We start from the raw sequence: 16463 nt of genomic DNA, 5'->3' as shown, positions 1-16463 counted from the left end.
GGCCTGTTAAGTAAAATCATAAAGACACACCTCACACTAAAACCCTAAAAGTCTAAAACCCACCAATTCTAAAATTCTAATATCCCTTGCTCTAGAGATTTTGCTCGAGTAAACCCTAACTATAGCCACCACCAACATAGTGGCAGCCATGGCTACTGCAGAAGAAGCAAAGCCTCACACTTCAACTGAAGAGGATCAAGCGAAGAAGAAGAAGCGAAAGAGAAGTAGACCTAAGAAGATGCCGAAGGAGTCAGAGCCAGCACCCTCTGATACCGCTAACAATGACGAAGATTCTACACCAGAAGAAGAAGAGGCAGTTGCGGAAGACAGAGAAGAGGAAGTTGCAGAGGAGAGGGAAGCGGTTGAGTCCCTCAAGGAGAAGAAGAAGGCGAAGAAGAGCGGTTCTGGAATCATGAGTACCGAGGCGTTCTCGGCTTTGGGTTTGTCTGAGCCCACCATGAAGGCGATTAATGACATGGGCTTCGGGAACATGACTCAGGTTTGTTGCGGAAATTTTGGTTTGGTTTTGCGGTTTCTCATGTTTCTCCTGTTTGGTTGCCCAGAAAATTTAGGGAAGTGAAAGGACAAAAAAACTGAAAATTTTGAAGCTTTGTTGCCAAGATCTTTCATTATTTGTGACTCGAGAAAACCCTATCTATCTTTCTATCTATATCTATGTGTGTGTGTGTGTGTGGAACTCCATTAGAGAGGTTCAAATTTTGTACCTGAGATCTTCACCATTTGACTCATTGAAACAATGAAAACGATTTATATAATGCGCCTAAAGAAAGGGGGGCACCCTATGTGCACTGAGGTACGCAATTGGTGCTAACATTCGAAAGGCAAACCGCCCGATAAAAAAAAATAAAAAAAGGCAAAGCTATATGCAGTTATCTACTGGTAGGCTATCAATCAAATCCAATACTGCACAATTTTCCATCTCCGATGGAACCCTAGATCATTTTAATAGGGATTTCATGAAAGTCTCCTTTATCTTTCAATTTGAATGCTCTTCTGCATTAAAACTATGATCATTATGCTCTCTCCGAATGTACCAAAACAAGCAAAGGGAAGCCATTGGGTACACCTCCTTTTGCTGCTAATCTAAACCCCAAACCTTCCAGGCTGATTCAAATAATTTGGTTAGTCTTTTCTTTTTTCTTTTTCCTTCTTTTGTTTGTTGGAAATAAAAATAATATAGACTATAAGATTCAAAAGTTTCTTTTCTGTTATTTTCTCAGTTCTCTAAGAAGTCAAAATGGAGGGCTACACAACTAAAAAGAATGCTTCACGAAAATGCAGAATTTCTCTGCGGAAAATAATTAGTTAAGTTAGATATTCTAAGAAGGCCAATAATTGTGTGTATAAATCCGTGGACTATCAGTCATTTATTTTTACCTGTTAATAAGGAAAATAAAAATAGAAGAAGTTAAGAAATGAGTGGAAGGACAAAGATTTCTCCAGCTCCTTATAATGTATCATGTTCACTGCATTAGGTTTCTTTGGTACTGTTTGACCTTTTTGTATCATACTGGCTATGGCTGGCCTAGAGCGCATCTAGGCACCGCACATATGCAAAGACTTGAGACCCAGATTTGTGTGTGTGACACTATCTATCTATCATATTGTATGTTGCACATTGAGGTGAATTATTTACAACTTCTTGCTACATCTGCAGATTCAAGCCCGAGCAATCCCACCACTTTTGTTGGGAAAAGATGTTCTTGGAGCTGCAAGGACAGGTTCTGGAAAGACCCTTGCATTTTTAATACCAGCAGTGGAGTTGTTATATCACATTAGTTTTATGCCACGGAATGGGACAGGTGTTGTTGTGATTTGCCCTACAAGGGAGCTTGCTATTCAGGTAAGTCCTGGTAATTGTTGTTCACTACTGACACTCAAAGACCTTCTCTTGGTTGTTTCTCTTTCTCTTTTTCTTTTTCTTTTTCTTTCTTTTTTTCTGGGTTTGGTTTGGTTTTGTTTATTTTGCTTTGTTTTGTTTTGTTTTTAAACTTACAAAATTTCTTTGATTGAGAAGTGGATGTGTTCTTCTCTAATTTTAATCAGTGTTTGTTGCCTTGCATCCATACTTATTGGGTTCTCTACCTCTAGGTCAATAATGAGCTTCACTAAACCTGGATTCTACAAATAGTGAGATGAGAAAATGGATTAATTGATGCCGGTTGTATGGTTAAATTTTTTTCAGGATTGATATTTTCTTCCTTCAAATATTATTTATTGTTTTTTTTAATACAATTGAAGATCATAATCCTTTTATGTTTACCATGGGTAAGATAATAATATGGCTTGGTATTGTATTGCTAATATGCTATGACAGAAAAATTTATTAAACATGAAAATATAAAAGTTTAAAAAAAAAATGCGTTATGCAATGGGATAATGGAGTGGGTAAAGATATCCTGATTTCAACACAATGCATTAATAAAGGTTCATTATTCGTTCTACAATATTTGCTTATCACAATTTTTGTTGAAAAAAGGACATTGGATATTATATACATGTCCTCAAGGTCTTAATAATCAATCCCTTCCCCTCTGAAAAATTCCTTTAAATATTTCACTGTAAAATTCTGTTAGTATGGTTTTCATTTTTTTTTCCCTATAAAATTCTCTTTTTAGTTTGCCCTTTTTATTTTTTGATTTATACATGTTCTCAAGGTCTTAATAATCATTCCCTTCCCCTCTGAAAAGTTCCTTAAAATATTTCACTGTAAAATTCTGTTAGAATGGTTTTCATTTTTTTTTCCCTATAAAATCCTCTTTTTGGTTTGCCTTTTTCATTTTTTGATTTACCTTATACATGTCCTCAAGGTTTTAATAATCATTCCCTTTCCCTCTGAAAAGTTCCTTAAAATATTTCACTGTAAAATTCTGTTAGAATGGTTTTCATTTTTTTTCCCTATAAAATCCTCTTTTTGGTTTGCCCTTTTCATTTTTTGATTAGCCTTATACATGTCCTCAAGGTCTTAATAATCATACCCTTCCCCTCTGAAAAGTTCCTTAAAATATTTCACTGTAAAATTCCGTTAGAATGGTTTTCTTTTTTTTTTTTCCCTATAAAATCCTCTTTTTCAGTTGCCCTTCCAAATTTTTTGAGGGGTGAAATCGAGTTGGAGAGAAGGTTAAATACTATTGCTATGGATTTTTCTTGTCAAACTATATAGTTTTTAAATATTAACCTATGCATATTTGTTTCTTGTATTGACAATATGTATCATGATACATCAAGGTTTCATTCAATACTTTGAGAAAATGGTATTGGTCTATTTCTAGACCATACCACTAAAACGTCACTAATGTTCTTGTTTGCTTCAATTTTACATGCTTTTGTAGTTTTCCTAGTGTTTGATGTTTGAAAAATTCTTGTTATATTCATAATTGCAGTCCTTGCATACCTTGGAAGCTAGCGAGGTTTTTAATTTGGTGACCACTCAGAAAAATTGTTATTGGACTCCTGAATCAAATCAGGCTGAAGAGTCAGTTGCAAAAATTAGATCTTTAATTCCTACATTTATTGGAAACCCAAAAGTTATTTTTAAAGCTTTAGCTCCTAAAAGAGTGTGGTCAGAAGTTCTGCTTGCATCTTATAGTGTCCTTATCATTACAAATCTTTCTGTTATGTACTTTCACTTATCCTGAAAAAGGCAAATAAAAAAGGCGTGCTTTAAATGGATAAATCGTATTTGTGCTCTGCTTCTAATTTCCTTTTGGCACATTCATATGTTTTATAATCATAAATTATAATTTTTAATGCACACACGTTTTTTGTGTTTCTCTCTTGAATGGATTTGCCTTTTTGTGCCCGTTGTACATCCTGTGTGCTATGACGTACCTTTTTTTCCCCCCATATATATATAGATCTTAAATTGCCTCTCCGAAAAAAAATCTGATGCACATACATTGTAGAGAGCTAGGGGGTGGAAGGCTGATAGCACCACTCAACAATAAATTAATTCCTAAGTTATACATTTTATATTCTTGCATTTTTGTTCCATTCTTAAGTTTCTTCTGTTTCTAAAGTAAGATTCTTTTATCAAATTTGGCTTCAGTAGAAATAAAATGACATTCTATATGAAGAACTTCAACTTGTGGACTAATTCCCCATTCTAATAATGCAGACTCATGCAGTGGCAAAGGACCTTCTCAAGTATCATACACAGACTCTTGGCTTGGTAATCGGTGGCTCAGCTAGAAGGGGAGAAGCAGAACGCCTTGCAAAAGGTGCAAATCTATTAGTAGCAACTCCTGGCCGACTTCTTGACCACCTTCAAAATACCAAGGGATTCATATATAAAAACTTGAAGGTAAAATACATATATACATGCATTTTATATTTTGGTTACTAGGGGCAGGGAAGATTATTTGTTCAATCAGATTAGAAGATACTTAGGAGTCATCATGTAGTAAAGAGAAAACTTTTACTGCACCTATCCCATAAGCCCCATTTATGTTGTTGCTTTGAGACTGCTTGACAAGTTTTTTGCTCTTTTTCTATGAATTTTTATTTTTATTTTTATTTTTATTTTTTAATTTGCAACTATGTTTGTATATATAAAGAAATACGAGATTTTAAAGAATCATTGAGAACATAAAGGATATAGCATAATTCAAAGTTGTGAGGCAAAAGAAATCCTAAATGATTTCTATTTAAGTCGTAACAAGAAAAATAACCATTTTAATTATTTTCTATTTCATAAGAAAACTGCCTCAACCTTAGTTATTCTATGTCTAACCTACTTATACATTATGCTTTTAGTAGACTAATTTTCCTCTTGTATTACTCTACCCATTGTGATCTCCTTCCAAATGTTTTGGTCTGCATCACAAGTTTTAAAGTTATCCCAAATTCATGCCTCCATTTGGAGAGTTAGAATTTTTTTTTTGTTGATTTTATCAATGTCTTTTTTGGCCCTTTTTGCCTATCTTCTTTCAAGTGCAACATTCCCTGAGATGTTCTCACAATTAGGGTTTACATGGCTGATTCAGTAATTTTTTTCTTCCCCATGAAATTTTATTGCTAAGTGGCACTTGTCATGAAATCATCTAGAGTCCAATATATTTACTTGATTATTAGCACAACAAAGTTGACATCTTCTCATGTTTACATGAAATTTGTAATTGAGCTATGACTCTAGTTGAAGAAAATGAAGCATCTTCATCTTTGGGATAAAGTTATTTGATGCATATATCTGAATCCCATTTTTTTTTTATAACCGAGGAACCTTCCATGGCCAAGCCCATAGGACATGCATATATCTGAATCCCATTGCTGTCTTCTATGAAGGAAATTAGTCATTGAAGGCATGTCTCATTGTGTATATATTCTAATTTTTCTTTGAATCTCTTGGACTTGCAGTGCCTCATTATTGATGAGGCTGACAGGATATTGGAAGCGAACTTCGAGGAAGAAATGAAGCAAATTATTAAGCTTCTACCAAAGGTAAATTTTTTTGGTGATCTATATGCCTGATTTTAAGTTGACATAACCCTGTTATTGTTCAGGAGAAAATGTAATTTGACTTTGCCTTTTCAGGTCAAATTCTTGATGTTCTTTTTTTCATTTTTTGGTCAGAAGCCCAATAGATCTTTTTCATGAGTTAAAAAAAATCTTGTTATTCTAACAATAAAGAAAATAATAATATTGAAAGGGATGACTTTGAATAAATAATATTGAAAGGGTTGACATCTTTCAAAGTCGATGAAAGTTAAATAAAAGAATACATTTTCCTCAAACAAGGGTAAGTGACATGGTTGAATAAACTCTTTATCTTAACAACAAAAGTTTGAGTTGACTTAGTGCCTCCTTTTTAACCAGGTAGTTGCATTGACTAGATTTTGTCAAATTTACACTCAGATATAGCATATTGAAAATGGAGCTTCTTTTCTATTTAGTGAGTCTGGCTGGGAGTATTGCCTCTCAAGTGATATTGCTCTAGAAAATGCACTGTTCTCAATTTTAGATTCCTTCACCTGGGCAAATGATGGCATTAGATGGTGTACCTGATATTTGGAGTATTATCTCTTTGAAGAAACACTTCAAGTTGATCCCTACACCTAGCTTGCAATCTGTTTTCCTAGATTGCTTTTTCACTCACAGATAACTCTAGTTGGAGCTTACCTCAAGTAGTTGGGAATAAGGCTTTCTTTAGTTTAAGTCATTTTACTTCGTTATTTGCCTACCAGAAAAAAAAAAAGGCTTTCTTGTGTTGAGTCAAGTTGTTTACACACTAAAGCGTTGTTTACACATTAAAATATTTGTTAAAATCAGCTATGTTCTGCGTTCCATTATTCTAGTCATAGTTTGAGTGATGTATGTATCAGTCATCAGAGCATATACATATATACATGCACACACACACACACACACACACATATATATATATAAAGACATCTGGAGTTCCTGAGCTGATTACCATCCTATTTAACTTGCAGGAGAGGCAAACTGCTCTTTTCTCAGCCACCCAGACTAAGAAGGTTTGTTTGTCTTATTTTAGTCTCACAGTGATTACAATCCTATTGATTCATGCTAAAACTGATAGTTAAGCCTTAGTTTTTATGTTAGATTTTAAGCAAAGCAATGTGTCTGCAGGTTGAGGATCTTGCACGCTTATCATTCCAGACAACACCTGTCTATATTGATGTGGATGATGGGAGGACAAAGGTAATGAATGGTTGAAATTTTTAGTTATGAATGTGCTTTGCTTGTTACATCTTCACTTTCAGAGCCTCACAAGATACTGGACCATGTAGGTCACTAATGAAGGGCTGCAGCAAGGGTATTGTGTTGTGCCAAGTGCCAAGAGATTCGTTCTTTTGTATTCCTTCTTGAAGAGGAATCTGTCAAAGAAAGTGATGGTTTTCTTCTCTTCATGTAACTCGGTGAAGTACCATTCAGAACTTCTCAGATACATTCAGGTGGATTGCCTTGATATTCATGGGAAGCAAAAGCAGCAGAAGCGGACATCCACCTTCTTTGACTTCTGTAAAGCCGAGAAAGGCATCTTGTTATGTACTGATGTTGCTGCTCGTGGTCTTGACATTCCCGATGTGGTATGTTTCTTGCATCTTAGTGACCAAGGCTTTAGAAAGGGGAGTTATTAATCTTACAATGGTGTCAAGGTTTTTCTTTTCTTTTCTTTTTGCATGCCTGTTATAACAATGAATACCTCAGCCCCATTTATTTTAAAAGAGAAGATATTACTGCCATGATAATGGTGCTATTAACTGTACTGCTTGTTATTTGTTTCTACCCTTAGCTTCTTTATGTTATTTAATAATATAATCTTTTAATCCAAATACATCCATTTTTATGGATGAAAACTTTATTATTTCCGAAGTCAAAAAGTTGAAGTTATTGTTTATGCTGATAACTTACACTATTGTTGATTCACTTTTTTTTTTCTCTCCTCTTATAGGACTGGATAGTGCAGTATGACCCTCCAGATGAGCCCAAGGTTTCCACCTCTTTCTTTTTTGATTGTACGTTAAATGCTATTTTTTCTTGTTTCTATTCTTAAGTATCCTTGGAATAACATGCAACTTGTGATTGGATTCAGGAATACATCCATAGAGTTGGTCGAACAGCTCGTGGGGAGGGTAAAAAGGGAAATGCCCTGCTTTTTCTGATTCCAGAAGAGTTGCAATTTCTTCGCTATCTTAAGGTACATTTTGTTTAATGCAACAGAAAGGGGAAAAAGATCCAAGAAAGCTGGTAATTTGTATCAATGATGCAATTCCCCCTGCCTGAAGAAAACAATTAAAAGAAATTCCACATTTATTGTTTGTTATGTGGAAGAGGCTTGGAAAAAAATTTCTTATTAAGCAATAACATTTCTTTCAGGCTGCAAAGGTACCTGTTAAAGAGTATGAATATGATGTAAAGAAACTGGCTAATGTGCAATCTCACCTGGTATGTATCTGCTTTCTCAAAGTTAAAACTAACATTTATTTTTAATACTATGGGGAACTTAAAATGGACTATTTGAACTGTTGCAGGAAAAGTTGGTGAGCAACAACTATTATTTGAACAAGTCTGCTAAAGATGCATATAGATCTTATATATTGGCATATAATTCACATTCTATGAAGGATATCTTCAATGTTCACCGCCTTGATCTTCAGGTGTGGCCCTTCTACCATCATCTTAATTGCAGTTTCTTCTTTGTATCTGGTTATGGTGGTGTACATAGTGGCAAATATGATTTAGTGGTGCCTAAATTTGTTCTATGTTTAGGGACTTTTCAGGAAAATGTTGTTCAAAAAACCAGATATAATCTTAACTAATTTGGGGAAAAAATTCAGAGGTGAATTTGAGTAAGAGGGAACTGATGGATGTTAAAAAATGGGGTATTCCCAAATTATTAAGTTCTGTTGGGAAATTTGACAAATAATTTAGGAAATACCCATATTTTCACTTTATATGTGAATACCTCATGGATTATTAAGATAAAGCACAAATTTGGTAATTTACTGCACCATGTTTTGTGTTATAAATGAACATTTCATGCATAATTATGTTCAACAGAATTTTCTGGACATATCACAATGTTGTAGCATTCTATGTATAGATTTAAAGTGTAAACTTGGTTGGATCTGGACAGGCGGTTGCTAGTTCATTCTGCTTTTCTTCGCCGCCAAAGGTAAATCTAAGCATAGACAGCAGTGCATCTAAGTTTAGAAAGAAGACGCATAAGGTTGAAGGAAGCCGGAATGGATTCAGCGAAAGCAACCCTTATGGAAGGCAAAGAGGTCAAGATGATAAGAGACAATTTGTGAGGTATTAACAGAAGCAATAGAGCTCAAATCTAGAAACAATGCATGGTTCTGCACAAATTTTGATCAGAGGTTTTGTTGTTTTTGCAATTTTCCATGTTGAGGTATTGTTGATATATTACAAAAATTTTCTAAGTATTTATTAACTACCAGCAAAGCCTGTAGCTCAATTGTGATACTGGTACAAACCCTGGATGAACTATACCTGTTAGCATCTATCATTTATGCGAAATGTTAAGCTACAATTTGTATGTTTTGTTCAGAAAAGAACTTCATGGTTCATTTTTATTCTAGGTTGCCATGGAATTTGAAATAAGCCATCTTTTTAGCAATATACAGTTGGTCAGCCAAGAAGATGAGAATGAAAGTGGCCAAATAGTCATTTATATATTTTTAATTTTTACATGTCACACACACATGGGTGAGCATATGATAGATTTTTGACTTCCTGTCTCTCTAGGTAAGATTTTTTCCTAAAGACCAGTAACATTTTCCCATTTTCCTTCAAGTTTCTCAGCTTTCACGAACTTCACCAAAATCAGTACAAAGGCCCTTGGCCTAGCCACATGTCAAGAAATCAAATAGACAAAGATAAGGTTCCAGAATGAAATCATTTTCTTAGTGTTAGGCACAGGATCTACCACATGAATAAAGAACATTGCAACTTAAAGGAGAAAAATAAAATAAGCTGGGAAGATGAGGACTATCAGTCTGATTTTACTTTTACCATTTTTCTTTCACCAATGAGAAATATGAAATTATGTTGAAGAGAACAAGAAGTAAATAAATAAAAAGTTTTGTATCATAAGTATATATGATTAGAAAGATGATATTAAATGGAAATTCATCTTTATGAAAATGAATTTTTATAAGAAAATCAATTATAGAAGTAATTAAAGTTGTATAATTAGTTTAATTTTTATTAATTAATTAAACTAATTAATATAAATTAAACTAAGAGTGGATGATTCTCTATTAAGTCTCATTATTCTACCCTTGAGCTAAGAAGGATAGAGCCTTTTCCAATAAGTGTTGTGTGGCATGGATTCCTCCAAAGGTTAGCTTTTTTGCTTGGAAGGCAATGTGAGGGGGAGTTTTGACTTTAGACCAATTACAAAGGAGAAGGTAGTCTTTAGCAGTAAATGCTCCCTTTGTTATGTTCATGAGGAGTTGATTGATCAAATACTATATTGTGAAAAAACAAGATTGTTGTGTTGTGGGAGCTCTTGTTCTTCTTGCTCAAGGTGTGTTAGGTGTTCCACTCTACAGTTAAAAAAGACTTTGTTAGAATAGTATGCTCATTTATTGAAAAAAAAGTGTGGAAAACAACTCTTCTAGACAATTTGGAAAGAAAGAAATAGATCTTTTAAGAACGTGAAACTCTTTGTTCGAAGGCTGAAATTTTTATTTTTGTAAACTTATTATTTTAAACTAACTTGTTTATAGAACATTCATCTATGTCCTTAGTTGATTCCATTGATCAGTTGGAGTCGGATTGAGGAAGAGTATTTTTTATTTCCCCTATCCTTTTTTACGCTATTTGGTGGTCATTGGATACACAATGTGTACTTTAATGTGCCCCTTTTGACATCTTAATACTATTTGCTTTTACCTATAAAAAAAATATATTTTAATATCTAATATCTAACATGAAATAATAAGAATGGGATATATTTTTGAAAGTTAAAAATATTTTAATAAAAAAAAACAGACTAAATATATAAGCTAAAATGAAGTACATTTGGTATTAATTTGCCAGAAAACTGTTGTTCAATTATACATTAGAGATGAAAGCTCAAGACTCGAGAAACTCCTGTCCAATCCAAAATTAATTCAACCATGCCTATGCAAGACACGTGATGTTAACAAAAACATAAAGTAAAAAGGCTTGAGAAAATCAAAGTCCTTAAAAGCAGATATCCACCTGCATCCAACCTCTGGAATACAAGCAGACACCTGAAAAATGAATGCGTTGAACAGCCAACTGCAGAAAATTTCCCCCTCAGCTCACTGCCTTTGATCTTAAAGCAAACTATCCAAAATTGATGACTCGATACAACAGCAAAAATGAAAGCACAAAACCTTTCTGCATGTCTACCAGTAACCGGCAAAAATGCAAAGCTCAAAACCTTTCTGCAAGTCTAGCAGTAACTGCTCTGAGTTTTGAATATACCTTTCCAGCAGGGGACCCTAAAATGAGGCTACAAAGAGAATCTCTTGCAATTTTAATGTTGGAAAAAGATCCTAATATGTGAATCTTGGTGTCCGCAATTACAATCCTCGTCCTTGTAGCATTCTCAATTGCAAACTTTGTTTTGCCTCCTTTACCAGACAGTCTTCCTATGGCACGAGACAGGTGCTCACCTCGAAGAGTTTTAACATCTTTGATCTCAAAAGATTCTACGTAAAGCTCATCCAGACGCAAGAGGGCAATGGCATCTACCACACCAAACCCTAGCATAAAAGCATGGACAAAATCAGTGCACTTCTGCAAGTTGCTAATGTCAGGAGTGTCTGCCCTGGTTTTCAATTCAACTTTGCGAGCTTTGAGATTCATTCGAATGTCTATTTTCATCTGCTCATATATTGGAGTATAGATTTCCATCCATGCTTTCTTCAGAGGAGTATATCGATGGGGTGGAACAGAGACCTTCCGAAACTGAACTCGGCCTTCAGACATCTCATGAGCCTTTAGAGGCTCAAACTTTGGCTTTGATGGAAAAGTCCCAGATGTGGGATTTGGTTCCGATAAAACATTTTCAACCTCCATGGAAGTGGCTGGTTCGTTGGATTGCATGGTGTGGTTCAGTTAAATGCTGGCTCTGAGGAAATATCAAAATAAATTTCAATTCATAATGTTTATATGTACACATAGATTATAATAAATGTCAAGAGGTGATGGTTCAGAGCAATAGGATCCATTGTAATGCAATAGCTGGATCAATTTTATGCCATAAAATAGCCGTTAATAAGCATATTAAGACTCACACATTAAAAGTATATTTACGTCCACCTAATTATAATAATATGAACACCATCGTCATCAAAGATATCATTTGATACTAATGAGTTCCCTTTCACAAAATAATAACAATAATAAAAATAGGTCATAGCATATTAAAGATCTTTTTAACCAAAAAGCACATATAAAACCATTATTTACAAAAAAATAAAAATAAAAGTCAAGTATTTAATTTGAACAGAGCATGACAAGCGATTTTGCTGTCTGTCTAAAATAAGGAAAGAAGTTTTAGGACTAAAAAACCAATTGAAATCAAACATGAGTTCATCTGGGTTCCCCCTAATATAACACAAATAAATGTAAAGAAGTTTAGGTTCCATTTGATTAACAAAAACTGTAATACAAGGAGTAGAAAAGTGAAAAAATAACAATAATAAGACAGAATGAAAAGCAAACACAAGCTTAAAACCAATAAACTTCTCTTTCACTCTTTCTCCAACTTTCCTCCTTTTAAAAGACAATTTGGAGTTTCAATATGAACAAATTTCCTCCTAATTTCCTGTATATGTTATTTTTCTTCCTACTTTCAATTAAAACCAAAAAACAATAAGTGATATCCCTTCTCATTTCTAAGATCTAAATAGAGGAAAATAGAATCCACAATCATTTCCTAAGGGCAGTTATTCTATAAACAAGGTCCAGATCTACCCATTCATCATTCTCCCATGATACCACTTAATATCAATGTCACTCACCGACTGAACAGTGAAGGACACAAGTGGACATCACATGTGAGCTTCTTCAAAAGGCTAATCTCGGTTTCTTAAGTATGGCCCAGCAGTATAGCTCAAAGGGAGGAAGACTACCATCTCATTCAGAGATGAAAGCCTTGAATTTATTAAAGAAACAAAAAGGGAGGGCTAAACTAAAACTTCAAAACACTACCCAATAAAAAATTGATTACCTAGTTTAGTTCATAAACCCTATATTTATAGAGATTACATCTGTTTACCATTGTCTACCCGCTTTTCATGGGAATATAGGGTTACTGTCTTTCCCCATATTGCTTCACACGCAAAAAATAAAATGGAGAAGAAAGAAAGAAAGAAAGAAAAAGGTTCTTAGGGGAGAACAAGACCTCTAGATTCCTTTGGCAGGGAAAAGTTCATTAATTGCAACACATAAGGAATTACAATAAGACCTAACCCAAAAGCTTTCCTTTATATCCTCTTTCCAAAATAAGTTGTCCATGCTTCCTTGCACTCTCACATAATGAATAAGCCCCACAATTGAATTGCCACCGCCCTTTCCCATCCTGAAGGTGCCTACTGAAATGCAAGGACCATTGGCTCTACTCTTCCCTCCCCATAAATCTGCTACAGTACCATTCTTGGAAAAAGGCTAACATGAAAAGCAAGGGGAAAGCCTCATTGAAAGGGCTTCCACTCACTCATCTGTCCAACCCCAATTTGATTCTCATACCATTTTTGACCTAAATAGTCATACAAAGACTTAAATCTTCTCATCTCTTCTAATGGCTTTCTATAAATTCACTCCAAAAGTCTCTCCCACCTCTAGAGTGCTCCACCACCTATCCATTTTCATATGTTTTCCTGGTGTGGTCTTCTTTTATAGACTATTGTGCTCATGAGAAAACCTCCACAACCTTTTGCCTTACTCTAGCCTCATAATTCCTAATCCTCACAGTGCAAACAATCCTTTGGCAGACTAGATGCATTTTCCTTCTCTGAAGCTTTTCCAATCCGATCCTCACTTTCTTGAGTGTTGCAAATAGAGACATGAAATGTGTTGGAAGACTCAAGAAAGTAATCCCTTATAACTTATAAGGGTTATTCTTCCTCTTATACAATTATTGCTACTTTCAAGAGGCCAGTCTCCTTTTAACTCTCTCCTCTACCAATTCCACACTGCTCAAGACTTATGAAACACTCCCAAAGGCAAACCAAGATAAAAGACAGGAGCATTCCAACCAAGCACCCAAATAAAGATGTCAATCTATCCATGGCCACCACCTCCTCCAGGATATAAAATAAAATAATATTCACCTAATCATCCAATTTCTAGGTTAACTTGTGAGAATCTGACTTAACAAAATTAAGCCCCTATTTTTGGAGGTCGGGATGCACACTGGTACTTGTATGATATAATCTCCAACAAGAGTGAGGGGTTCTGCCAAACAGAAACCCAAGCAGGGTCTTCCTCAATTTAATGTCACATACATCTTCCACCTAAAATATTCGATGCAGAACATCCATGATTAAATAAGTTGTTTTCCATTAATTCTTTTCAGTTGTGCTCAAGGTGCAACCTAATTTAGGCATGCAATTTTACATAATCTAACAAGAAATTTTATATAAAAAGTTACATTACAAAATTAAGGCATACACTAACAGCAATTATATAGAATTTGAAATGCTAGACCTGTCATATATCACCCAGAAAAATTGCCAAATTAAAAATAAAAAATAAAAAACTAAAAAGAAGAAAAATCTTCCTATTTATAACTTCGAATTCCATCAAAGTTCATTTTTTTTGGAGAATGACTCCTTACTTCCGCAGGCTACATATATCTGTGAATAATAAAATCAACTCGAACTCAAACGCAGCGTTTTTTTTTTTTTTTTTTGTGGTCTTCGTCCCTTGTATTGAAAAATTGAATAAAAAAAAGTACATGATTTAATCCCACTTCCATTTGAATGTAGCGGACATCATCAGGCTCGAGAATTGATATAATTATTCCCAAAAAAAAAAGAAAACAAAAACAAAAACAAAACAAAACAAAAAAACCTAAACAATCCTAACTCGTTTGGCTGTAAATCTGAAGATAAATATAGAGAGAGTGGTGACCTGCTTGGCTATTTGAAGAGAAAGGAGAGAGATTTTCGGAAGCTGTTGTTGTTCTTCTTCTACTTCCTCAGAGACCACAGCTTCGCCAAAAACCCTAACCCTAGGGTTCACCACGGAACTTCAGTCTTATGTCTCTTCGCAAGTGTAATTTGACAAATTTGTCCCCCATCACGGGCTATAATACCCATTCGATATAAGGGGAAATTTAAACTTCAATTTTAGGAGTTTCCACAAATAATAATAATAATTTCAAAATATTTTTATTTTAGCCGGTTGATTTAGTTTATATTAACTCTTATAATAATAATAATAATAATATTTTTAGTATCTGTCGAAAATGTATTATCAATTTATCTAGACACCACATGTATGCAATTTGACAAAAATTAGGAAAGTTTGATGAAATTTAATAGAGATAATTAAAATTTTTTATATTTATTATTTTTGTGGTATAAAAAATTATTTTTAAATTTGACAAAAATTGAAGTCCAATTAAAATTTATAAATTCTTATAACCGCAAATTGGATGTGGGAGAGAAAATGTGAGGTTAACCAAAATCAAAACATGGGCCCTGGGCCTCACAAACTGACAAACTCACAGAAAATAAGTAAAAATAAGGACTGAAAATCAGATGGAGAAAGATTAATTAAAATTTCAGAATCAAATTAAGTCATTCTCATAATAGCAATAACTAATCTCACTGTCTTTATAATCACCCAACTAAAGGAAAGAAGCACCAAAACAATTAGAACAGAAGAACCCCAAAGAAAGAGATGATGAACAGCCCAACTGTTGAAGCAGAAATGGCAGCAGCCATGTCAACTGCACCACTGCTATGAGACGAATTCGACGAATTTGACGTCCCATTCTGTTTGGGGACCGAAGGCGGGCTCGGCGGCTCCAAAACCTTGATGATCATCTTCTGCCCTCGCTCGCAGTGCCCTGCAACCCCACTGATGAAGTAAAACAAACCAGGACGATCCAGTGAGAAGATGGTATCGCCATTGTTGGAGAAAAGAATGGGATGGGCGGAATGGCACTTGTTGTACTCAGCTTCCGTCACTACCATTACTGAATCCTTCTCATACTTAAAATCTACGTCCATGCAAATTACCACAAAGAAAAAAAGGAAAGCATCAGCAGCAGCTCAGAAAGTTAGACATATATACTATGCCATGATGCCAAGAAATTAATGGAATGAGCTACTCACGAACGGTGTCGCCGACTTTGAACCGGTTATGGGATGCCCATTCATTGTACATTTGCTCTCCACTCTTTGATGATGGAAGAGCCCAGCCGTCGTCATCACCGACTAGGAACTCGACGGAGATGACAGGGAAGAAATGGAGAGAGAAGAAGAGGAATATGAGGAGAGAAGCTTTGGAGATGGAGGCCATTTGGGGAGCTATATTTGCTGGGTTCAACTCTTTGGGAAGTGGTAGTAGCAGAATAAGAAGAAGAATAGAATGTGTAGGAGAGAATAATGGGGTTTGTTGGAATTAAAAGGGAGAGTTAGAGGATGGATGAAGGTTGTTGGAGAGAGAGAGGGAGAGGGGGAGAGAGAGAAGGGAGAGAGGGAGAGAGAGAAGGGAGAGGAATCTGAGGGGAGTGGGCATGGTTGGCGGTAACCGCTGAGGGATCGTAATCTTTGACTTGGTATTAACTGTTTTCCAAACTTTACTTTTGGGTTTGGGTTTGGGTATGGGTTTGGGTTGGCCCGTGTTTCAGGCCCACTCACAAGGGGTCCAGTAACTCAAATTTGATGTGGTTAAACTTCCCAAAATTCAATTTCTCCGTTTCACTACCAGTTAAAACGACATCGTTTAATTTTCTTCGTTTT

The 16463-nt window shown here is 35.0% G+C and overlaps 3 protein-coding genes across 3 annotated transcripts; 1 reads left to right on the top strand and 2 right to left on the bottom strand.

Annotated features, from left to right (window-relative positions):
- The first annotated feature begins 54 nt into the window (after positions 1 to 54).
- Positions 55 to 9080, top strand: LOC100242258 (DEAD-box ATP-dependent RNA helicase 27). Its single transcript, XM_002274990.5, has 12 exons — positions 55 to 499; positions 1679 to 1864; positions 4139 to 4324; positions 5377 to 5460; positions 6453 to 6494; positions 6610 to 6681; positions 6771 to 7070; positions 7436 to 7474; positions 7577 to 7681; positions 7861 to 7929; positions 8016 to 8141; positions 8621 to 9080. The coding sequence occupies exons 1-12, from the start codon at positions 149 to 151 to the stop codon at positions 8801 to 8803; spliced, it is 1743 nt and encodes a 580-aa protein (XP_002275026.1). The 5' UTR covers positions 55 to 148; the 3' UTR covers positions 8804 to 9080.
- A 1433-nt stretch (positions 9081 to 10513) lies between these two features.
- Positions 10514 to 14785, bottom strand: LOC100249193 (uncharacterized). Its single transcript, XM_002272896.5, has 2 exons — positions 14623 to 14785; positions 10514 to 11614 (listed from the first exon to the last, which is right to left on the bottom strand). Exon 2 carries the CDS (start codon positions 11587 to 11589, stop codon positions 10915 to 10917), a length of 675 nt encoding a protein of 224 aa, XP_002272932.1. The 5' UTR covers positions 11590 to 11614; positions 14623 to 14785; the 3' UTR covers positions 10514 to 10914.
- Positions 14786 to 15269: 484 nt separating this feature from the next.
- LOC100264540 (early nodulin-like protein 5) lies at positions 15270 to 16207 on the bottom strand. Its single transcript, XM_002275021.4, has 2 exons — positions 15834 to 16207; positions 15270 to 15718 (listed from the first exon to the last, which is right to left on the bottom strand). The coding sequence occupies exons 1-2, from the start codon at positions 16018 to 16020 to the stop codon at positions 15369 to 15371; spliced, it is 537 nt and encodes a 178-aa protein (XP_002275057.1). The 5' UTR covers positions 16021 to 16207; the 3' UTR covers positions 15270 to 15368.
- Positions 16208 to 16463: the final 256 nt, after the last annotated feature.

Source organism: Vitis vinifera, chromosome 17 (assembly GCF_030704535.1).
Source record: "Vitis vinifera cultivar Pinot Noir 40024 chromosome 17, ASM3070453v1".
NCBI lineage: Eukaryota > Viridiplantae > Streptophyta > Magnoliopsida > Vitales > Vitaceae > Vitis > Vitis vinifera.
This window is presented reverse-complemented; position numbering and strand designations above follow the sequence as displayed.